This window comes from Kogia breviceps, chromosome 4 (genome assembly GCF_026419965.1).
Source record: "Kogia breviceps isolate mKogBre1 chromosome 4, mKogBre1 haplotype 1, whole genome shotgun sequence".
NCBI lineage: Eukaryota > Metazoa > Chordata > Mammalia > Artiodactyla > Physeteridae > Kogia > Kogia breviceps.
Genome location: NC_081313.1, coordinates 169,017,350 through 169,041,439, shown reverse-complemented (window position 1 = coordinate 169,041,439; position 24,090 = coordinate 169,017,350). Strand labels below are relative to the sequence as shown.

The following is a 24,090-nucleotide window of genomic DNA, read 5'->3' as shown; positions in this document are numbered from 1 at the left end:
AATCTCAAAGCAATTCAGGTAGTGAAACTTCAGTCACCTTTGACACTTTCTTCTTTAAGTTCCTGCCATCCAGTAAGCCAAGTCTAAAGATTACTTTCCTTCAGATCACTTCTTCCTTCTCATTCCAATCTGGCAAGCACTGTCCTGGATTAACTGAAATACCTTTCTAACTGATCTTCCTGCTTCTAGTCTACCCCCACTCTAGTCCTTCCTGACAATGAATGCCAAGTGGGTTTTCCTAATTTATTTCTTTTATTTATTGATTATTGATCAGTGGCTCTCCACTCCGGACCAAATTAAGTTCAGGCTCTCATCAATGTGGACCCCTCCTACCTTCCAGCTTTCCTACTTCTTTCTTTTTTATGTGTCACACAGAGAAAACCTTACCCAGGCAGGCCTTGTGCTTTCCTGACTCAAGTGATAGGGACCATCTTTCCTGCTCCTATTTTGTCTATTAAAATCTTCCTCATTCTTTTAGTCTGGCTCAGGCAGGATTGGGGATAACAAGGGACAGTAGCTTTGCATTACTAAGGCAAAGAGCTGTCACCTGTAATATAGAGATCATAATCCTTATATCAGGTAGTCATGGTAGACAGCAAATAACATTTTCTGAGTTCTTGGTACAGTTATCTTTCTATCCCATTTACATTTGTCAAACCATAATGTTGTGTATGTCCCCACACACTCTAAAATTCACACAAATTGTAGTTTATGTAAAAATTTATTTGACCAAAATGTAGAAAAAGTGATACTATTACATATGATACAGTTGCAAGAATCTAAATGAAAAGTGTGGGTTTTATTCAGTTGCACAGTTTGCTAGTGTATCTCCTGGGTAGTGTGATGCTTAATAAATAGGAGTGAGGGGCAGAGGATTTGGATAAGCTAGAAGCAGGGTGATTTTTAGTCAGAATTGTAAACTTGAGTTGGCTCCCACACTGCTGGGGAATGTGGAATGTTTCAGCTCTGAGATGGTAACTGAGAAAGCAGAAATCTAACAAAGACAAAATGTGCAGCCCTGTCTACAAAATACTCCACATCCAGTTTAATCAGGAGTTTCTTGGTATTTGATTAACTTTGTCCTGAAGAAGGAATTAAAATTCCAGATAAGTAAATCTCCAATTTGCCAGTGCCTGGAGTATAGAGGAGATGAAGTTAGGCCAATTACTTTTTCATCTTTACTTTGCTGCCAGAGAGGGCCATTCTGCCCAATATTTGTTTATAGAAAAACAGTCTTACTCAGTTATTGATGCTAGCAGTGTTTTTGATAACGGCTTCTCTGAATAGGACTGAATTCTACAACATTCATTCCTGCTGAGTGGATGGCCTCATATCGGAGCAGATAAGCATGGGTCATTATTGGAATAAGACATCAGCTCCTCAGAGAACAACTTTAGAGTGAAAGAGGCATATAGAAGAGCATATCAAGGATCTATTCCGAAAACATCTGGGTAATTAGTATGACTCTTTTCCAAGCATTCTCATGCTGACTGCTCAGAGGATGTTTGTTCTGCACGGTGGAGTGTGGAAAAGAGCCGGGTTGATTAGGTTAACCTCTCTGGTTTATGACTCCCCATAGTAATCCCACCCCCACCCCCCTTTTTTGCTCTGGATGGAAAATCCCCACCCATTTTAATGTGACGGTCCCTGGCCTCCTATAATGTGACCGATGGTGGATATTCTTCAACCTTTTAAATTGACCCATGACTAGATATCGGAATCTGTGTTTTCAAAGTGTGAGGTTGTCTATTCTCCCAGGAACCAAATGCCCTCAGTCTTAAGAGAGTATGCTCAATATGAAATACCCTGCCTACCTTAGGAATAAATGCAATTTAAGGATAAAAATAGAGCTGAAAAAGCTGGTGCCATTTGAAAAAAGGAAGGAATAGATTTAACTGGTGCTCAAAGCTTCTCTGATACAAAATATTTGGTCATGTGTTCATAATTTGTTTGACATTTCCAGCAAAGCGAAGAGGCAATAACAAAAGAAACTTCTTACAAGAGAAGAGAAAGACACGGAGCTCTGGAGTTTCTTTTGGAACAAAACTCTTCTGTTTTGGTTATATACAGTTTAGTTCGTTTAGTGTCTGATCCAGTGTCTGATGTAAGCCCACGTTCTCTTCTTTGGCCTGGGCAAGCTTTTCTGGTGAGAATTAAGAATGAGGGAAAAATAAATTAATAAGCATCTTTGTTAAAGGAAAAAAAAAAAAAAGGTTTCTAAACTCCACATTGCCATAGTGAAAGAGCAGAGAAAGTACTCTGCATTTTAATTATAGCAGAACACCGTGGACTAGAAGACACTAAATGCCAAGCAAGTTTGGGAGCTGGATAGGGTTACAAAATAAAATACAGGTGCTCAGTTAAATTTGAATTTCAGATAAACAACAAAATTTTTAACACAAGTGTATCCCAAATGTTGCTTGAGATACACTTATGCTAAAAATTTATTCATTGCCTATCTGATATTCAAATTTAACTGGGTGTCCTATATTTTAATATGATAAATCTGGCAATCCTAGAGTCAGAACACCTGGATTTAAGCCGCAGTTGGGCCAATGAAGTAAGCCATTTAACCTTTCTAGGTCTCAGTTTCCCCATCTCTCAAATGGGGATAATAATACCATTGCGTGGCCTGGGGGTTATTATGAGGAACAAATGAGAAATGCTTCAGAACTTATGAAATGCTACACAGATTTTAGTCTAAGATATGGATGACTTAATACATTTTCTCCCTAGTGCTGGTTAATTAATCCTTGAGTTTATGGTAGGGAAAGATAATCCTGTAACCCATCTTTTCCTTTGGAGCTTCTGGGAATGGCTGTTTAAATTCCAGGCATAATTATGTTATTGTTTCTATGTGTCCATAGCAGTGTAGTCAAACTGCAGGTAAATGCAACATGACTGAAATTTAAGCCAGACTATAGGTACATTATTAAGTAATTGAGTTGATGAAACAAATAAAAAACAAAACCAACACACCCCCAAAATCTAAGATGCCATCTAGGGCTGTGCATGACAGAGCATGAGAGAGAACTGGTTTGCAATGAGTGATGACTGATAAGGACTAGGCCAAGACTTATTAAAATACCAGAGGAAAGCAAAATGCCTCATAAAATGTGATATGATCAACTTGGAAATTTTCAGAAAGAATAAAAATGACTGCAAAAGATGGCAGCCTTTCAACTAAAACTACTGAACCTTTCATTTGATGTGGCACTTTAAAAAAATCTAATCTAGTGACTATGATCTGGGAGGATTCTCTCAGAGGACAGTTACTTGGGCCTGTCCAGTCTGGATTAACAGAAGTAACTGAGGGCCTACTATGTGTGAACCATTTTCTCCATTACCTCATTTAATCCTCAACAACTAAGCTGTCACTTTTGTTTTTGCAAAAAAGCTTAGCAGCTTGTTCAGGGTTGCACAGCTAAAATGGTAGAGCTGGGATGTAAACCCAGGTTTCCCAACTCCAAATCTCGACCTCACTTCACACCTTGCCACTTGGATTCCCTGGCATCTACTTTGTCATTAGGTCTGAGACTAACTTTCCTCTAAATTGTTAATTGCCCTTGAGAATGTGACAGGCCCCCACGCTGTCAACAGGTAGATCTCCATAGCCCTAATTGCTAAATGAAGTTCTGCCTAGGTGCTGAGTTATGCAGAATGACTGGATAGACAGGGCTGCAGTTATTTCAAAGGGTGGAGGCTACATATGTCTGGAAAAATCCCAGGAACAAATATGCAGAGAGAGCAAACAAAAAACACCTACCCCTACACAGTTTAATCTTTCCAGGGGCATATGTGTAGCAATATGTGAGGGGAGTGGTTTATGCAGAAGTTCAGGGTGGACAGCAGTTAGGTACAGAGAAAGGTTGGAGGTGGAAGGGCATGGGTAGTTGAGGAAAGATGTATTTTGGAGGACTGAATATAAAGAACTGTGACAGAGGTTCCCACCTAAATAAAAAGTCACTGGATGAGGAATAACATGCTGTAGTGACCAAAAATTAATGATCTAACTGGAGCTTTTCATGCCATTTTCAGGTTCAAGGGGCAGTCTGGAAGGACGGCTTGGACATCAAAATGTCAGTGTTTCTGGGACAATTTAAGGTGGTGGCAGTGGTGGGGTGCAGGGGAGAACCAGACAGACTATTTAAAATTTGGATTCTCTTGGGAAAACTGATGAGCTTTTGGTCACCATAGGTGTGACCTTTTAACACCCACACGCAAACATTATGAACTCTCACTAAACCAAGGTTCCTGGTTCTAGTTAACTCAAGTATAAGGGGAGATAGATGTTAGCATCTCAGGCAACTTCGTTTGGAACTCAGGAAAGAATCACCTCACTTCCTTTGTTTGGCATCCCAGCAGCCTCCATTCCCTTGCCCTGTTAATGGGATGCCCTTTAATTCCTTGTATAGTTGTTTTCTAAGGGCAGGGTATAGAGGTGAGCTTCACTGGTGAAATTCCTCCCAGGACTGGGAGCTGGAGAGGTGTTCAGTGAACAATGAAGACATAGGGAACCCCAGGCACCACTCTCAGACTATATCACAGAGAAAACATGAGAAAAGGAGGACTAAGGAGACCAAAATGCCATTGCTGCTATTTGAATCCGCAGATGAAGCCCCATCCAAAGGTAGCCTCTTTTTAGCGATAAGCCTGCTGGTTTTTGCAAGTTCTGCTGACTATTAAGCTGCTCAAGAGGTTGCATGAGTCTCCATTCAACATAATTTCTATTTAAGGAAAAACTGCTATTGGCATGCAGATACAGTTAGCTAATACATTTGAGAGCTCAGGCCAAATTGGCTTTTGTTTTTACATTGTCAGAAAAGAATCATGTGGGCATAATTTTCTTTTTGAAACGAGCTCTTCATTTGAACCACTCACTTTTGATTGCAGTCATGATCAAGGGCTTCATAGCTATGGCTCAAATGCGGCAAGTGGAGAAATGAAAATGAGAGGGCGTGAAGGTGAGGACTGCCTGTCTTTATTTTGGTCACACAGTCACAGACACAGCAGAAGAAGCCTTGAAAGGTCAAACCAGGAGGCAGGACACTGGAGCTTCTAGGTTCTAGAAGCCCACAGGAGTATAGGCACCACAGTGAGAAGGCAGACTTCAGTATTGCTAGGACAGAGGGCAGCACCCCAGCCGCCTCTTAGAGAGAGGTCATGTCGTTGAGAGCATGGTCCAGCTCCTCGCTGATAGCTTTGTACTTGAGCTTCTGAGCATATAGCTCGTCTAGAGGGCGGAGGTCCCCAGGGAGAGAGTTCAGAAGAAGAGGTACAGGGTACAGAACGCAAGGGTCGGAATGGAGTGTCACACATGAGCAACGAGAGGAAGAAAAAAAAAAGAAAACAAAGCATGAACTAGGAGAACGTTGTGTCCTGTGTAACACAAAAGGGAAAACAAAAAATCTATGGAGTGATTTCTTAGTGGTGTGAAGTTCTGCAGGGTGTTAGCCATAATGAACCTTTAAAGAGTGGTGACTGGAAATGGCTAGAGCTTCTCCCCACCATTCTCCCACCCCAGGTTATTTCTGACTTTCAGTGATGTCATCCAGTCCAAAGGCTATACTTTGGAATGGGGCATTTTCCCTTATATGGAACCCTCACTTCCTAAATCAAACAGTGGGACACATGGTCTGAGGAATGAGTTCTGTACCCTTTCTGGGTGGGACAGGCAGTTTGGGAGATTTCGTTTGAACCCCAAGATTCTGGAATTTCTGGGTTATTTCATGAAGAACATGGGACAGAATTTTTTTTAAAGATGGAACTCTTCAAGAAATTCTGGGATATGTGGGCACCAGACTCGCAGACTGGAGTCTTAATTCACGTCTCCACGGTCTCTAAATTTCCATTTTCTCATACTGTGATAAGCTTTGCACTCTCTGGGAGAGAGCTTCTGTAAAAATGTAAGGCATTTAAAAAATGCAAGGCGTGTCAGAAATGAGCAAATTAAAGGAAATTCTAAAGACTTGAAAAGAATCAGCCATATTTGGGTCTCTTTACTCACATGTGGACCTAATTAAGCAGAAATATTTTAGTTCTTGAAAAATGGCGACCCTAGTCTGAATTTGATTTGCACTGTTCCATTCCAGGGCTCCAGACTTCTACATGTGACATCACTCTGCACTTTGCTATCCTAAAGTGGACAAAGCCCAAATCAGCCTTTCCAGATTCCCCCCAACTGTCTGGGGATGTGTCGTGTAGAGGGAGGCAGAGCAAACATATGGCAATTTCATACCTTCCAGGTCATCAATTGTCTTTTCCAGTTTTGCAACTGTTCTCTCTGCAAATTCGGCACGGGTCTCAGCCTAGGGCAGAAGAAAGGAGTCACTGTGACTGCTTTAAGACCAGCTGCAGGAGAAACCTGAACTAGTTGGGTGGAAATCACACGCACCTCTTTCAGTTTGTCAGACAGAAGTTTAATTTCTTCTTCATATTTATCCTCCTTTTCAGAATACTGTGGGAGAGACCAAAACACTGCTTTTAAAAAAGGAACGGAAAAAAGCACAGAAGAATGCATGTTCCCTGTTCCTCGGAGAAAAGTGTGTGCTTGAAGCTATGAGCCTGCCTAAGAAGTGGAGACAGGCACCTTCCCAGGCAGAAGAAATGTGTGCAAAACTCAGAGAATCTGGGGGAGATCCCTCTGGGATGGTATTGATCTCAAGACCTGAGCTGATAACTCAGGATACACATGTGATGAATATGGTACAGATGACTGAATGGAAATAGGCTACCCAAGGCCCTCCACAGCAGCTGGCCTAACCTATGTTTCCAACCCCACTTCCCACCAGCTTCCGCAAGGTGCTGGCCACTTCCTAACCCTATTCTGAGTATTCTCTGGTCTCCAGCCCTTGACTACGACTGGGCCCCCCAGCATGGAATGTTCCATTCCTCATTTCTATCTGTCAGACATTATGTTTGTCTTTCAGGGCTCGACTCAAATGAATAGTAGTGAACCTTCATTAACTGCCTGCTATGTTGCTAGATATCATCAATCCCAATTTACAGACGAGTAAAGAGTAACAGAGAGGTTAGCTAATTTGTCTAGGGTCACATGGCTACGAAGTGACCAAGCCATGACTGGAACCTGACTCTGGAATTTGAGCTCCTGGCCAGCATCCCGCTCTACGGTCTTTTCTAACGTCACCTCCTCGTGACACCTTTCCCGACTTTGTGAAGTCCCTCTGTTGAAGCCCCACAGCACTTTACTTTATCAACCCCTCTACTCAGCTAGACTTCGAGATCTTCAAGAGCAGAAGCCATACCGTCACTGTGGCATCTCTCCGTGTGACCAGGGCAGCATCTGGCATAAACATGTGGTCTGCATTTATTCACCACCTATCCTAGTATGAGATATACGCCAGGCACAATGCTAGGACTAATGACACAGCTCTAAACAAGACATAGTCCCTGTCCTTAAAACCTATAATCTAGTAAGGAAGGCATGCAATTAATTATGATAAATGTGATCAACCATCATGATAGGAAAAGAAGTGGGTGGGGCTACACAGCTGAGAAACAACCTAGATGAGCAATCAATCAGGGAGGGCCTCTCATGCAGGGGCCTGAAGGAGGAATAGGGGGTTGCCAAGCAGAGAGCAAAGGGAAGGCCACCCCAGGCTGAGTGGACAGCAGGTTCAAAGCATTGAAGGTGACCGACATGGAATGTTTGTGAAACTGAAGTTCAATGAAACTGGAGGGGAGTAGGAGGAGGGAGAATGAGGAAGAGATGAGGACGCAGAACTCAGCCGCAGGGGTTAGCGGGGGGGTGGGAAGAAGGCCATGGAAGAGCGTGTACGTTGCTCCTAATGCTCTCTCCTGTAATGACTGCTCGGGGTACTGTTTCAACTAAAAAAGCCCAATTCCACCTCTGATTGCCGCTCGACCTTCTAGGAAGCATTTCTGGAGAAACCCAGGGATTCAGTTGAGAGTGAGGCTCTGCAGGCTCTGTATTTATATGATGATGCTCAGATCTACCTAAGAGGAGCCTGACCAGATCCCAATCTCATTCCATCTCCACCTTCCGGGAAGCAGAGATAAAAGATGGTGCTAAGACCCCATCTTAAAAGGGGGAAATCTAGCCACTGGACCCTCTTTCCGTAGGGGAAAAACCTGGCTGCCGGGCACCAAAGCTACTGTCAGCAAATACAGGTCAGATCCCTGATAACCCTAGCACGCTCCTGCGTACGTTGGGGGAAGAAAAGAAGAAAGTCCGGCCAATCACCCTCCAGCTCAAGCCAACCACCAACCTTTTCAGATGCGGCCTCTAGCGACTTCAGGTTGTTAGTGACGTTCTTGAGTTCTTCTTCCAGGTCACCACATTTTCTGCTCAAAGACAAGAGATTTTTGTGTCTTACATCAGGCAATTCCCCTAAAAGAAGTTTTCAGAAGGAGGAATCGCACTTCCAGGGGCCCCCAGAAGGAATGCTGGGGGGGTGGGAATGTTAATGGCTTTTTCTGAGACACAGTGCTGTGTGTTTATCAAAACCCTATCATGCCAGGAAAAGGCGCGGCAGGCCGAGGAGTATTTGGAAGGTTTGTAAAGCACTCCTGGGTTCCTGCCAAGGCTGAGGCAACAGGGACTTGTGAAACCTATGATTGATGTGGCTGACTCTGGAAGGTGTTTAAGAACGAGATGGAGGCTGGGAGCAATCAGAGTTCACACCGGACACTCCAGGAAGCAAGCTTGGAGCGGATTTTCGAAACCAGATCTCTCTCAGCACAGCAGGAATGCTCTGGGGAGCTGGATTCCTCACCCAAGTCCGAGGGGGGAGGCTTTTTGGTTTTCTGGTGGGGAGCTTGTGGGGATTCTGGTCAAGCTTCTCACCTTTCCCCCCAGGAATGTGTCCCAACCAAACAATGACATCAAGAACAAGGCATTTAAACACCGACATGGCACCCTGCCCTCAGTGTTCCCTTAAGAAGGCACAGCCTCCTGAGGGATCCTCTCTGGGAAAATGGGACTTCTGGGCTTCTCTGCCACTGCCTGTCTCACTCATCTTTCCCAGTACCTTTGTGGGAAGAGTCAACACGTGGGCAGCACTGCCCAGGGCAATAAGAACAAACAGTCGCCCATCATCCTTTGTCAGCCATGGAGGCAAAGAGGAGGTACTGAGCAACGAGTCTCAGAGGCCCTGGTCGGTGTTCATTCCCAACACAACCGACTCCCTCCCAGCTCCACCCCTGCCCCGGAACTGAGCTGGGCGCTACTCAGCCTTGCGCTGCCACTCACAGTTCAGACACCTCGGCACGCTCCTCTGCCCTCTCCAGCTCGCCCTCCAGGATGACCAACTTACGAGCTACCTGCAGAGACAGGAAGGATCGACCAAGACTGAGCCCTAAGAGCCACGTCTAGTTCAATGCCCTCCCCCGTGCAGACAGCAAGGCCACGCCCAGACCATCTGCAACGTGGGGCTTTCTGCTGCTGCTCTGACTCAGACAGTCCCAGAGAAAATCTAAATTCTCTCCCTCAGGCCCTGGGAAGTGAAGGAAGAGATGGGACCATGAGGCCAGGCAGAAGGAGCAACTGAGCGTTCATGGTCTGAAGACCCACGACTGGGGACCACAGTTCCCCATTTTAGCCTAACACCAAGCTGCAGGGCGAAAAAGGGATCTGATCACTTGGTTTCCCCGTTAAGTCTAAGTCCCCACTTGTCTGAGTGTCACAGAATTTCCCAGGACTTGTGGCATCGTGGAAGATATGGTTTCCTAGCCAAGTGGCTGTCTTAGGAAAACAGATGTGGACACAGAAGGACAGCTGAGCTGACCAAGAACTTCCTTTAGGCGGCTCCAGGGTTCTCCCTATCACAGATCCATTTCCTCCCCACTTCCTGCTGCTGCCATCTACCAGCCCCACTCACCCCAACTCACCTCCTCGTATTTGCGGTCAGCCTCCTCAGCAATGTGCTTGGCCTCTTTGAGCTGCATCTCCTGAATCTCCATCTTCTCCTCATCTTTCATTGCCCGGTTTTCTATCACCTTCATTCCTCTGCAAGGAGCAAACCTCGTCATTACTTCCGTACATTACCGCCTCATCACACGCCTCCATGCATCTGCTCATCTAAATGTTTCTCTGACATCCACCAAGAACCACACTCCAAACAGGAAATTGTAGAGCTGCTTACATTCACTTCATCTTTGCCGAACGCCAGGCACTGAGTGCCTCAAACTTCACAACCCCCGCCCCCAGAGTAGGTACATTATCCCCATTTCACGGAGAAAGAAACTGAGGCATAGACTCAGTTAAGCGAGTAACTTGCTTAAGGTTACACAGCCAGTAAGTGGCAGAGCTGGGATTCAAACTCTGGTGATGTGGCTCCAGAGTCCATGCTCCCATCCTATAGAGTCTCTCACTAACTAGTAACAAGGGGGACTTGTACGCCAGCAATTACCACGATGTGATCGGAGGTCTGGGCCCAGCTTGGCTGTTGGAATGATGAATTCTGCTGCAGTGAAGGCGTGTGTGTGTGTGTGTGTGTGTGAGAGAGAGAGAGAGAGAGAGAGAGAGAGAGACAAGGTACTTCCCAGAAGAGTCCACAAATGAACAAGGAGGGGAAAGGTATTCTTCAGTGAGACAGAGCTGTACAGGAAAGCCCCAGAGGAATGAAAGAATATGGCAGGGAGGTCAGGGTGGCTGGACCATAGGCTGCTTGGATGACACACTAAGTGTTTTATGCCAAGGGGACATGGAACCACAGGAGGGTTTCAAAAGCAGGAGTGGGTGGAAAGCAGAATGATGGATGGGCTGCAGTGGGAAGACCAGGTAAGAGGCAGGTACCCATAAAGTGATGGGTGAGGAAGGCCTGAACTGAAGTGGATACTGAGCTGAAGTCCACTTTGGAAAGGACAGCGTCCTGGGAACGGCTGGAAGTCTACAACTTTTGACCATGAAATGGGGCTCACTCTAGCCTGCACTGCTTGGGATAGACAAGGTAAGATCAGATACTTCCAAAGAAGGGGCCAGTGCAGGATAATGTATTGATGTGTGTTGCGCCTGCCCACAGCAGAGGACCATATACTTCTTTCTTTTTTTAAAAAAATTTTTGAATCATTTAATTTTTTTATACAGCAGGTTCTTATTGCTTATCCATTTAATACATATTAGTGTACATATGTCAATCCCAATCTCCCAATTCATCACACCACCCCAACCCCCACCATATACTTCTAATAAATACTTTCATTCGGACTTTGACTACCATTCTCAGCTGACTATCAAAACACTCTCCACGCCTGTACCAGTCCTCAAGATCATCAAGCTTGGAAAACCCTCTGTAGTAGTGGAGAGATCAAAGTGACTTGTCCAAGGCCACATAGTAAACGGCAGTGGCTTTTTGGAAGGACTTAAATCTAGATTCTCCATCTCCCAAGTATAAAATTCTTTCTACCTAAACAGCAGTCTCTAATAGGGGTGCCATCAAAGGCCTCTGGTAACGTGATACCAATAAGTGAGGGGCCTTCCTAGGCTCTCTTGGTTTGCCTTGGGGAGGTCACAGAAGTGAGACATCTGGCCAGGCTGGTCTGACTGTGAACAAGGGTAGCAGCTAATCTAGGCCCCAGGCGCAGCCATGAGCAACTTGTGACTGGACCCTTCACACTTCCTTGTAACTGTCCTGAGCTGCCACCCTCTCCCTCTATTAAGTGGCTGAAGCAGATATCTGTGCCTGCACTGGGATCTGTGCCCTGGGTAGGACTATTCCACCGCATGGGAAGAAATTTACCACTTGGGCAACTCAAAAAGTCAATCTCCAAGATTCCCCAGTTGGTTCTGCATCTCCAGTGTATGGCCACAATAGTACAATCAGGAATGAACCCTTGGGAGGAGTATATACCAGAAAAGTATGGTGGATGGGTCCGGTGAGAATTCTGTTGTGATGATGTGGCAGATACACGAGGACCAATGGGCCAGCCCACACCATGACCACACAAGGAGCCCATTTACCACCACACAGAGACAGCTGCTTCTGTGAGTTACACAATCTGCCCTCAGTCCTCCAGAGCCTGCGCCAAGGCGTGCCAGAGAACTTGCCCACTGTGGAGGACACAGTACCCTTCTGGAGGCAGTGTAGCTCTGTCAGTGGCAAATATATTAATGGGACTGGTTTGTGCATGTCCCTGACATACAGCTGTCCAGTAGCCCAAAGCCTGAAGCACTGCTAACGATCATCTATGTAGATGGCCCATTCCAAATTTTCATCCCCTGCCTTCTCACAACACCCTGGAAACTGATGTCTTGAGAACACTGTTGACGAGATGCACAGGGACTTTCAGGGAGAATGTGAGAAGCAGCACTCTGCGAACTGATTGCCAATGACAGTTGCAGTTGCAATCTTATATGTGCCCATTTTTTGCCTTCTTCTGTCTGTTGTTAGTTTTCCTTTGGAACCACCACATCAAATGCCTCTACATACAGCATGATGGTTTACAAGGCGTTGCACCTACGTACAAACCATACGCATTTGTACGTGTGTGCACACGTGCATGTCTGTGTGATCTCATTTACTCTCACCTCAGCTCTGGGAGGTCCGCTCTACAACACGATCCCCGTTTCCCGGAAGCAAACGCTAATGCCACTGGGTTCAAGGCGTCCTTACCTCTCACTCTCATCTGCAGCCTTTTCTGCCTCCTCCAGCTTCTGCAGGGCTGTGGCCAGTCGTTCCTGAGCCCTGTCCAACTCCTCCTCGACGAGCTGGATGCGTCGATTGAGAGCTGCCACATCGCCTTCAGCCTAGGGAGGTCAGAGGTGCAGCCAGGTTAAGAAGGAAACAGGTCAGCTAGCAGCAGGAGTCCTCCACTCACACAGTGCCCTTTCCCCCAGCTAACCCGCTTCCCCTGCCGAAGCCCACCCAGGAATCCAGGTGGTAAGGAATTCACACTCTGTCTCATCTGGAGAATGTGAGTTTTCCGTATGATCTTTCCCCCAAATGTCAGCAAACAGCCACCACGAAAGGACAGTCTGTCAAGTCAATACAGGAGAGAGAGATAAGTAAGCTGTATGTTCCAAGAGGACGGTGCTGGCCCCTCCATGCTATTTCTAGAGAGCAAGCCCACCAGTGACCGGCTCACCGTCATATAAGGTCTGCTCCCAGCCGCCCGAATGGCAAGACAAATGCCAGAATCTGGACGCCTCCGTTACATGTTGGCCATACAGTTGGGAGGGAGGCTGGGGGCAGACCCGTTGGAGAGCCATCCTTAACCAAGGCTGGCTGAGAGATGTTGGGACAAAAAGATACAGGAAAGGAAAGGAAAGAAAACTTGGTTACAGGCATAGGAGAGATGTCAGAATGTTGTTAGTGGCTCTTCAAGGTGTTTTCACCTACAAGGAACGTGATATGGTGGCATAAAAGCAAGAACTCCAGGATCACAATGTGCTGGGTCAGAACCCCTGCTCTGCCAGTTTATAGCCACGTGGCACTGGGCAGGTCGTTTCACGGCTTGCTCTGAGCCTCCCTCTCCCAGGGCCTGCTTGCTTCACACCTCTGTGGGGACTGTAAAGGAAGGGTATGGCATTGCACCTGGCATCTGGGAAGTCCCACAAAGTGCAGCTCTTACTGCCATGGTTTCACCTCATTTAATCCTCACGTATCTCACCCATTTTACAGCTGGGGAAATTGAGACATCCAGTGAGGTGAAGTGGTTTGGTTCAGTGTCACAGAGCTGGTAGGGAACGGCTTCTTGAGCCCCAGCCCAGGGTTCTTCCCTTGCCGGACCTGTGCTCTGAGTCCTGCGGGGGCTTCGAGGCCACACACTTAGGAATATTGAGAATTGGTGAGATGGAGCTCAACCGACGGGAGAAATACAAAGCTACCCTGGCTTTTTCATAACAAGACAAATAAAGAATCTCCGGATTGGGGAAGGCTGTAAAACTCAGTAGAGTAATAGAATAAGGCCAGAGTTGCTGAAAAGCACAGAGTCAGGAAACTTTTCTTAGCTCCAGCAGCACAGGGAGAAGCTCCCACAGGTGGTTTTGATCGCAGTTTCCTCTGAAACATCAGTTTGGGGAACCCATTTAAACCACTGATGAACTATTTTAAGAAATGTCACCCACTTCTTCCAATGAGTGGGTGCTTTTTATTCTTTTTAAATTATATGAATTTTAACTCCTTCAGCAACTGGGGCAGGAATTGACTTCCCCCCAACCCCACGTTTTTTAGTACACTCACCAAATTGTGCAACCAACACCACTATCTAATTCCACACGTTTTGTCACCCCCAAAAGAAACCTCATACCCATTAGTAGTCAAGGAACTGATGTTTTAGATCATGCAGAGGTGCTTGATTCATGAGTAGTCTTAAAAAAAAAAAAAGAGCGCCTCTTTACGTGGGGGCTTCTGAATCCTGACAACCAAGCTTTTGGCACACTTTCAACTATGTGGAATCGAAACAGTTCTGAGATACATTCACATATGTACATACATACATACATATGTATTTTTGAAAAACTGCTAGTCACTGCTAGTCATTTTCGGTTCCACCCCTTCCTGCAATCAAAGCTTCTACATGCTACAAAGGATTTCCCTTATAAGGTAAAAGAGGCTTGCTAGATACATGTGGCAAAGGAACAGGAAGATGTCGGTTAATCACACAAAAATCTAAACGAAACCAGCTGTTGGGAGGCAGACCCAGAAGTCTGCCACACGCCGGCTCTTGGCTTTCTCTACAAGAGACTGAAAAATGTGCCCCCCCACTCCCTGGGCTCAATTCCTTTTGCCCAGGCACCTTCTTATGGCTTTTCCCCTTTCCTGATCAAGAGAAGCATGCTTTGAAAAGTGAACTTTTTAAGAAGTTCGAAACTTTCCCAAAACATCTCTCCTCCCATACTGGACTGTCCCACTCCTAAGTCTTGGCTCACAGCTGAGGGCCGTCTTTAAGCAGAAGTAATTGTCCTCCAGAGATGACTTGGGATGAGATCAGAGGGAGGGTTATGCCGGTTACGTGTGCGAAAGAGGCCAAACTGGCTACTGTTGGAGGCTTACACCAGGTTTCTGAGGCCTCTTCACGCCAGAGCAGCCCTTACAGGATTAAACGCTTTGACTCTGGCCAGCGGGGAAACAGTCTGTGGGGCTCTTCCCCAGACCTGTCAGTACACATGGCAGTTCCATCTGGTTGGGCACTTTTTCCACTTTTGGGGTCCCCACCCTGAGTCCCAGCACTCCAGCTTTCAGGGACCCTGGGCTTCCACCCTCTCCCCCAACGTTCTTTCCTCTGAGTCTTTGCACAGTCTCTTGTCCCAGAAAACTCTTATTTATTCTATAAGACTGCTCAACCTCCATTTTGAAGCCTACCCCACTGGTCGTCTGCCTCTGTCATGCTCCCATAACAGAACGCAGACACAACCCGCCCGCAATGTCAATCAGCCTTATTTGTCTGACTCCCCTAGCCCCCCCACCAGGCTGTGAGCTCCTCTAGGGGTAGAACGAGGGGAGAAAAAAGTCCAGGAATAGAGCTCGTACTCCTGAGACCCTCCCAACTATCCTTGGGGTCAGCATTATTGTCGTCCCTACTTTGTAGATGGAGACACACTCCTAGCAGTTAAGTACACCAAGTGGTATGAGATGGGGTAGGAATACCGATCTCTCTCCAGCCCCACTGGTGGCCACCACCTGTCCCGTGCCAAGGGGCAGTCAGGGGACGGAGAGAGGGCGGTGAGGCCCCCTCCTCATTCAGCCCTCTTATCTGCCTCAACTTGCAGCGGCCGCACACAAAACGATCTTGGGTCGGGGGCCCCGTGCTAACATTCCAAGGGTCTTCTAGAGGAAAGCGGGTTCCGCGGCCCGCGTTCTCGCAGGGACCAGCTGGGGAGGGAAAGGCCGGCGGCTCGGGACTGAACTTCCGCCCCCCGTCTGGAGCAGACACGTCGCCGCCGCGCCCCTGGGAACATCTGGGAAAGTTCGACAGGAACCGGGAAGCCTCGGAAGAGGCGAGAAAGTGCGACGCCCCCAGCTCCACTCCCGGTTGCGGCCTGTCCGACCACAGACAATGGAAGCTCAACGTTTTCACTCTCACTTCCCGCTCCTAAGCGGAGTAGCAGCTCCCCGCCCTCCCTCGCCCGGACCCCGGCGCCAGCGGCGAGTCGGAAGGCGGCAGGGTGCCCCCTACCCCCCTCTCCCCACTCCAGGATCGCGTACACCCCCCACCTCCGCCCCATCCCCCCATTTCCCGCTCGGCCGGCCCCGCCCGACCCGGATGCGGCGCCCCCTCCCCCGTCCCAGGCCAGGCAAGGAGGATGGCGATGGAGGAATGGGTCTCAGCAGAGGGTCCCAGGTTGCGGGTCCGCGATCGGGAGCGCCGGGGCCCGAGGGTGCAAAGGTGGGATAATGGGGTCGATCATGGGGGGCGACAGCGGCGGGCGGGCAGGGATAAGGGAAGAAAGGAGGGCGCGCCGGGGCCGGGGGTGCAGGACCCGGCGCGCGGGCTCTCACTTTCTCTCGCCGCTCGCGCTCGCCGTCCAGCTCCCGCTGCAGGCCCTGCGCGCGGTCCTCCGCCTCATCCGCCTGCTGCTGCAGGGCCTGGATCTTGCGTTTCACCGCCTCCAGGGAGTTGAGGCCAGCCATGGCGCGGAGGCGCACGCAGCGGGCGGCGGGCAGCGGCGGGCGCTCGTCTCAGCTCGGCTCCGGCGAGAGCTGCAGCAGCCGCGCCCCGGCCCCAGAGCCTTTGCCTGCGCCAGGGCCGCCCCCGCCTCTCCCCGCCCCCGGCCCGGCCGCTGTCGGGGCGATGAGGTCACCCGGCCGGGCAGCCGACGTCAGCACCGCTGGGGGAGGGCCTGACGTCGGCACCGCTGGCCGCAGCTGCTGGAAAGTGCCCCCTTTCGGGACTTATTTGGAGAAAGCGCCGGGAGGCACCGCCTTCTCCTCTTCCTCTTCCTCCTCCTCCTCTTCCTCCAGCGCTTCCCGCCCGCCCGACCCCGGGGCTCCCGTCCGGCCCTGCCGCGGGCGCCCCCATTACTGGGCACGTACGTCGGAGGCTTTCTTCTCCGTCAGCTCCAGCTTCTCCTGCGCGTCCTTCAGGTCCTCGGAGTATTTGTCCAGCTCATCCTCCGTCCCCTTCAGCTTCTTCTGGAGGTGCGTCAGCTCCTCCTCTACCTGGGGACAGATAGGGGGACGCATCAGCCTGGGGGCCACGTCCCCGAGGCGCAGGGGCGTCCCCCGCATTCATAGGAGTCCAGGTTTCCTTATCTATAAAACAGGGATAACAATGTTACGCACCACTCATACCTGTTAATATGACTTTCACGTCCTTTCCTTATCGGGACCAGCTGTGCTTATCTTTTTTGGAGTCCCCCAATACTCTTGCAGGATGGATCACAGCTTTTGGGAAACAAGTCCCGACACGTTTCCTACAAACACGCGTTCAGCTTTGCAGCCTCCTCAGGGGAGTCTCATACTCTGGGCCTGGACCATCCCCCTACCCTCAGCCTTCCCAACACTGGCAGCCAGAGGATCTTCCTAAGTACGTTTACCCTCCTTCTGTCTAGAACCTGCCATGGTTCCCTATTGCCCAAGAGAGTGGTTCTCACAAAATACCCTGAAGGGCTGACAGGCTCAATCCCCGCCCCCGCCCCCCACTCCTGGACTTTGGGGGCTTACTAGAAGAGAGCTACTCCTTAAAGATCACTTTCTTGGAAGGCTCAGGTTAAATCTTTTAAATTCTTGCAATCTGGCTTGTGTTTGTCTTAATAAAAGTGTCGCCTGCATTCCCCACATTTTCAGTCCTCTTTTGTTTATCCCAAGAGTCTTGCCACCCTCCTGACACCCCCAGTTTGAGAAGGTCAGGTCTATGGGATACAAGCCACAGACCCCTTCACCTCTCCATCACCTCCCACCACACCAGTCAAGGGTCAGCTCAGAAAGCTTTCTCTGTCACCCTCCCTCCCTCCGTCTGTGCGCCTCCCTCCCCTGCAGTAACTCTGGGCTGGGGAGGTCAGTCCAGATCAGGCTTTGATTTGACTTTATGTGTCAGGTGGTTTGACCCCTGGTCCTGTTCATGCTCCCAAGGTGGGCAGGCAGCCCCCATGGGCCCTGCATCCTCCTCCTGCTTCCTCCTCACAGCAGGAAGCCCAGAGAGGTGGAGTGACTTTCCATGGATCGCACAGAACAGGATTTGAACCCACATCTGAACAGGGCCTCATAACAGGCCTGCTTTTCTGCATCCCTCCCTGACTTGCTCATGTTCACTCCTGAGACAGTGTGCAAAATGTGCCAGGTTCTGTGTGTGCGTGCGTGTGTGCAAATTCTTAAAAGGGCTGCTATCCCAACCTCCCACCCAGCCTCCCATTTCCAGGGCTACTGAGTGTCCTACCGCTGAGCTGGGGAATGGAAAAGAGGGTAGGGGATCAGAGGAGGAGGGTGGCTGCAGCTCCGGCCTAAGACAAGGTCCACCAACCCTGACTTGACCTCTAGGCAAGGAGCCCGGAAGCCTGACTCCAAATCCCAGCTGTATGACCCCGTCCCCTTTTCTGGCCTCAGTCTCCTCATCTGCAAAATGGAAGCCTTGACGTGGTGGTCTCTGAGCTCCCTGGCAGCTGCTTTTGAACTTCCACTTTCACTGAGAAAATGAGCCAATTTCCTTAAAGACAGGTCAGCCTGAGCCAGCGTCCACCTGACTTCCTTCCAGATCTGTGTGGTACAGCAGTTCCTAGGTGCCAACTGTGTGCCAGGCACAATGCTCTCTTAACATGCAAAAGTGAGGGCAGGTTCTGCAGCACTGGGCTCATTTGGGTGTCAAGATTGTTTTTGATGACTTTTTCTGGCAATGTTTGGACAACAAGGAGTGGGCACTGTGATAAGGTAGGCAGAGGCCTATGAAGCAGTTAGGATGTGCCAGGCACATTACACATACCGTCCCACTGAAGCCTCGTGTCACAGAAGGGTAAACTGAGTCCCTAAACAAGAAAGGGACCTGCCCAACGCCATACGGATGGGGCACTGGAACCCTTGTCAGACTGATTCCAAAACTGATTTGGGGCTTCCCTGGTGGCGCAGTGGTTGAGAGTCCGCCTGCCGATGCAGGGGACACGGGTTCGTGCCCCGGTCCGGGAAGATCCCACATGCCGTGGAGCGGCTGAGCCTGCACGTCCGGAGCCTGTGCTCCGCAACGGGAGAGGCCACAGCAGTGAGAGGCCCGTATACCACACACACACACACACACAAAACCCAAACAAACAAAACCCACAAAACTGATTTGCTTGACGGGTAGGCTATACTGTGCTCACTGCCCATCACGCCCTCCTCCCACTGACCCTGCCCCCACAGCCCCCTCCGCTGGGTGGCCTGCACTGCTGCCCTGGGCCCCCAGTCCCTGTCCCACCCTCTAGCCCAAACCTGACCCCTGAGGCAGGGGGTGTCCCTCCACGTTTGGCTCTGTCTCCCCCAGCCTGGGGCTCCTTGCGAGACAGACCTGGGGCTGAGGTCACTCTGGGCTCCAGCATCACCCAGTATGGGACTGGGCCTGATGTTCACCACAGAACCCCGGGGGGAGTTTGCAGGATGAATCAATGACACAACTGCAAACCCCTTAGTGGTTGGAGCTGGGTCTGAAAAATAAATAAAATTGACACAGATCGGGTTCCTTTCCCTCTGTCCGAACTCCACACACAAAGTGTGTACGGGTGCGTGATGCCTTGCCGGGGGGCTGAGCCTTGCACTGAGTCTGCAAGGTCTCCCGCAAGTCGCTTCCTTCTTGGGAACCCGATTTCCCTGCCCGTAAAACTTTGGCCAGGAGGGTCATGGGCTGCGTACCATCATCCCTGCAAATGGGGCCTTTGGGCAGGGCTGAGGCAGGATGTGGAGTCAAAGGCCAATTGGGGCGGATGTCACTGCCCTGGGAGGGGAGCGGGCAGGAAGTGGGCAGGCTGGGCCTCCTCGTCCCATTCCCATACTGGAGAGAGAGGGCTTGGAATTGGGACTTTGCTGCAGGTTCCCTGAGGGTCAGGCTGGCCTAAGACCCATGCTCTCTGGCCTCCTGAAGCATAAGGCAGTCCAGATAAGTTGAGTCTTTCACGACCTCCTGCCTTTGTCCCAGGCAGAACTGGCCAATTGCTCTGTGGGGCTCAGCCTTCTGCTTCGGACCTCTGGAATCTTGGGTGCCCTGCCATCAGAAGGCATTGTTTGCCCCCATTTCTCAGATAAGAACACTGAGGGCTCAGAGAGGGGCAGCAATGTGCCCTGAGTTACAGAGCTAGAAGATGATCTGGCCTGGATTTGAGCACACGTCCACCCCAGTGGGCAGCTTTGTGGGAAAAAAAAGAACAGAATGAAAATCCAGCTGGAGACCAGAGAACCTGTCCCCCTGCCTCCTTGGCCATGCAGCTGGCTGGACACTTCGAGGAGCCTTCCCTTTTGAACTTGTGTGCGCCTTGGTAGAGTGTGCTTTATCAGTCACTCACACCTTGGTGCAAATTAGAGCCATAAAATTGCTTTTTTTCTTAATTCCTAGCTAAGCCCCTCTTGATAAGGGCTAAATGATGGATGGAAGCCGGCAGCTCAGGGCCAGCCCAGGATGGGTGTTTGTGTTTGCCAGGGAGGGAGGAGGAGAGTTTGTGGCAGGGAGAACTGGGGTGGGGCTGTCCTGTGAGGATGTGTCACAGGCGCCTAGGGCAGCCCCGGGACACTGGGGGATGGGGAGGCCCAAAGGGGAGGTAGGGCAGGGCAGGAAAGAAGCCTGAGTTTATTTAGCGCTTACACTGTGCCGGGTACCAGGCCAAGGGCTCCACCTGCCTAGTCACCCCTCGTCCTCCCAGGGTGGTGAGGGAGGCACCACTTTCACTTCCCCATTTCACACATGTAGCCACCGAGGCACAGAGAGGTGAGGGTGCTTGCTCCAGCGTGCTCAGTGACTAAGCTATGAACAAGGCCAGCCTGAGCTCAGAGCCTGCACTTTTACCTGCTGAGCTGGCCTGACGCCTGGGATGGGCAGGGTTGGGCACTTGGGGCACCATCCTAAGCGCCTCCTGGGGCTTATTCGTGACCCTGATGCTGCTGAGGGCTTGGCAGTTGACCCCAAGGGTGCAGATGAGCCGTGTGGGGCAGGGCACTATGGACCCCCTTCTCTCCTCTCACTGGGGGCTCTGGCCACCCAGACACAGACAACTGACTTCTGCTCTGTCCCAAGCCACGGCCTTGGGACTGCCCAGCCCAGGACACTTCCATTAGCTCTCTGATGTGTCCCGGTTGCCTGGGCCTCCTGGGAACCTTGTCCCCAAAGCTCTGGGTCCGGGGCCTCTGCCTTCCACAGGTACCCCTGCCTTACCCTGCCAGGCTCACAGCAAGGGATCCCCAGATACACAGAGACACACTGAGATTCTCAGGTTCACCCTCAAATCTCTACCCAACCCAGCCCCCAGCCCCTCACTCCGCTGCGCCTGTAGCTGGTCACAGCCGGGCCCACCGTGTACCCACACTTGGCCACTCTCCGTGGGCTGTCACGCACAGTCACACCTGAGTGTGCCCTGACACGGGCACCGGGTCACCCACACTCACAAAGATACCCCAACAGGCACGCACGTACCCTGACACACGCACGCACGCCAGCTCAAACACACAGTCACCTTAACACACACACACACACACACACATTCACCCTGACACCTGCACATTCCATTAATGTCATGTCAACTTTTGCACAAGCACACACACAGCTAGCCTCTCCCGCATACACCCAAACCCCTGCTGATGCCACCATCTACACACGCAGACTCACAGACGTAGCCGTACTCTTCCACACCCACTTTCCAACAATTGCACGGGCAGGCTTCCCTCTGCACACGCATCGTTAATCACCTTCACCCCTCCGGAGAGCTGAAACACACACACGCAACACATGTGGACAACACAAATACTCAGACACACACAAATACCTTTCACACACACAGCATCCCCAAACCACCCCGTCTAGGATACCCCCCAACACTGATGCCTTCACCCCAACACACATCCGCACACCCTCACATTTGCACACACATCCAGCCCACACAAACACCCCTCTCTTTCTCACACGCTTTCTTAGTCTCTCTCTCTCATTCGCTTTGCTCCCACTGGCTTTGCTGGGAGTGGGTCCAGCTGGCCCCCTCTCTCCCAGCCCAGGGACCCCTCCAGGGAAGACGAAGCATCACTCTTTCTCAGCCGGAGCATCACCCCCTGTCTCTCCCCCAACCCCCGAGTACCAAGATTTCCCAGACCGCCACTGTCGGCCCCAGAAGCTCGCCAGCTCAGAGAGGGTGCTGGGCTGCCCGGTGCAGCCCAGCAGAGGCACGTCCGTCACCTGCTTGCACTTCTCCTCAGCAGCTTTCTTATCTGACTCCGCCTGCTCGGCCCGGTCGATGGCATTCTCCTTGTCCAGCTTCAGTATCTGCATCTTCTTCTTGATGGCCTCCATGGCTGGGCAGTGGGGGGCGTAGGCGCAGGAAGGGCTTCGGGATCGAGTGAGCGGTGAGGGTGGTAGAGAGGCCCTTATAGGCTCCCCGGGGTGCGCCGCCCTGCTGCGGGGCGAGTCTTGGAGGAGGCCCAAGCTCAGGCTGGCTGGGCCAGCCGCCACTTGCTTGCTTGCTCAGGAAGACTTGGCCAGCTCACCGGCCTCCGCACAGCCCTCGCCTTATTTGGGTCTAGGATTTTCTCAAAGGAAAAAAAAAAAAAAGGCCCGACCCGTTTCCGTTTTTAACCTGGTGACACAGGTCCCGCGTGTGTGAGCGGGCACAGCTCCTGGCCCAGGAGGATGAGGGCGGCCTGCTGGCTGGTCTGTTTCCCCATCTGTGGTTGGGCGGGCTGAAGAGGGCTTGTGGGTGGGTGCAGGGTAGGCGTGTGGTGGGGTGATGGGGCTCCTGTCCTCCCTTCTTCTCCCCTCTGGGTCCCTCCGGGTATTGGGGGGTCAGGACCCCATCTCATCTGCTACCACCCCTGGGGGACTCCCTGGATTACTCCCACCTGTCTGACCAGTCTCTGTCTCATCATCTCCCTCTGTCTCTCTTTCAGTGACTGTCTGTCTCTCTCCACCTCTTTTGTCTCTGTGTCTCTCTCTATCTCTTTTTTGTCTCTGTGTCTCTCTCATCTCTGTTGTCTCTGTGTCTCTCTCCATCTCTTTTGTCTCTGTGTCTCTCTCCATCTCTTTTTTGTTTCTGTGTCTCTCTCCATCTCTCTGTCTCTTCGTGTCTGTCTCCATTTCTCTCTCTGTGTCTCCCCGTCTCTTATGGTCTTTTTCTCTCAGACTTTCTCTGTATCCTATTCCCTGTATCTCTCCCTCTCTCTCTATCTCCTCCTCTATGTCTCTGTCTCTCTCTGTCACCTCACCTGCTCCTGTGGATCCGGTTCACAGGGGCGAGATGGACCCGGGCTGTCTTTCTTTCGGAAACTCTGGGAGGCCAAGGCGGGCCCAGACCACACCCTTGATGCCTTCCTTAGATCTTGCCCCCGCCCTCTCCCACTCCGAATCTGGCTAGGGCTCCCCAGCACCGGCAGGAACAGGAGGCGGCTTAGCTTCTCACTCAAGACTCCTGTTCAGCCCCACCCCCAGCTCTCCCCACACTCAGCTCAGCTCCTTCCACTGCTTCCCAGGCAGGGCTGCCATTTCCCCTCCTCCAGGCCTTTGCATGTTCCGTCCCCTCTGCCTGTTTTGCCTTCCCTGCGGCAACCGGAGCAGGACTCACTGCCTTCGGAAAGATGTATTCAAAAACAAAAAAAGAAAGAAAGATGTATTCACTCATTCATTCACTTGAGAAACACAGAATACCTCTCACGTGCTGAGCCCCAGAAGCACAGGCTTGGAATGTGGGAGCCATTACTATTATTGTTATTATTTGATCATCCGTTTTGGACCGTCAGCAGCTTTGGGGCAGGCCTGTGCCTGGGTCTTATCTGTGGTGCCCTGAATGCACCCACCCCCAGAGGATCAGAAAGTCCTTGTTAATGAAAATGAACAATTCGCTCTGTACACTCAATACATTCTCTCACACACATTCACATACAGACCCATCTCTCTAACTAGGAAACTTCTATTCGTCCTTCAAAGCTCAGATCAGATGCCTCCCTCCTCCAAGAAACCCTCTTGGACTCGTAGACAGAGCCCCGGACCCAGACCTGCATCAAGACTTCTATGTGGTAT

General features: G+C 50.5%; 1 protein-coding gene across 4 annotated transcripts; it reads right to left on the bottom strand.

Moving 5' to 3' along the window:
• Positions 1-702: 702 nt before the first annotated feature.
• TPM4 (tropomyosin 4) lies at positions 703-22,736 on the bottom strand. 4 transcript variants are annotated; one of them, XM_059063121.2, is made up of 9 exons: positions 22,258-22,736; positions 16,956-17,081; positions 12,594-12,727; positions 9,871-9,988; positions 9,233-9,303; positions 8,250-8,325; positions 6,395-6,457; positions 6,239-6,308; positions 703-2,143 (listed from the first exon to the last, which is right to left on the bottom strand). In XM_059063121.2, the coding sequence occupies exons 1-9, from the start codon at positions 22,369-22,371 to the stop codon at positions 2,061-2,063; spliced, it is 855 nt and encodes a 284-aa protein (XP_058919104.1). In that variant the 5' UTR covers positions 22,372-22,736; the 3' UTR covers positions 703-2,060. The 4 variants fall into 4 exon arrangements, with proteins under 4 accessions (XP_058919104.1, XP_058919105.1, XP_066888471.1 ...); XM_067032370.1 differs by lacking the exon at positions 703-2,143 and adding an exon at positions 4,960-5,233 and having other exon boundaries at positions 22,258-22,439; XM_059063122.2 differs by lacking the exons at positions 16,956-17,081; positions 22,258-22,736 and adding an exon at positions 16,422-16,792.
• Positions 22,737-24,090: the final 1,354 nt, after the last annotated feature.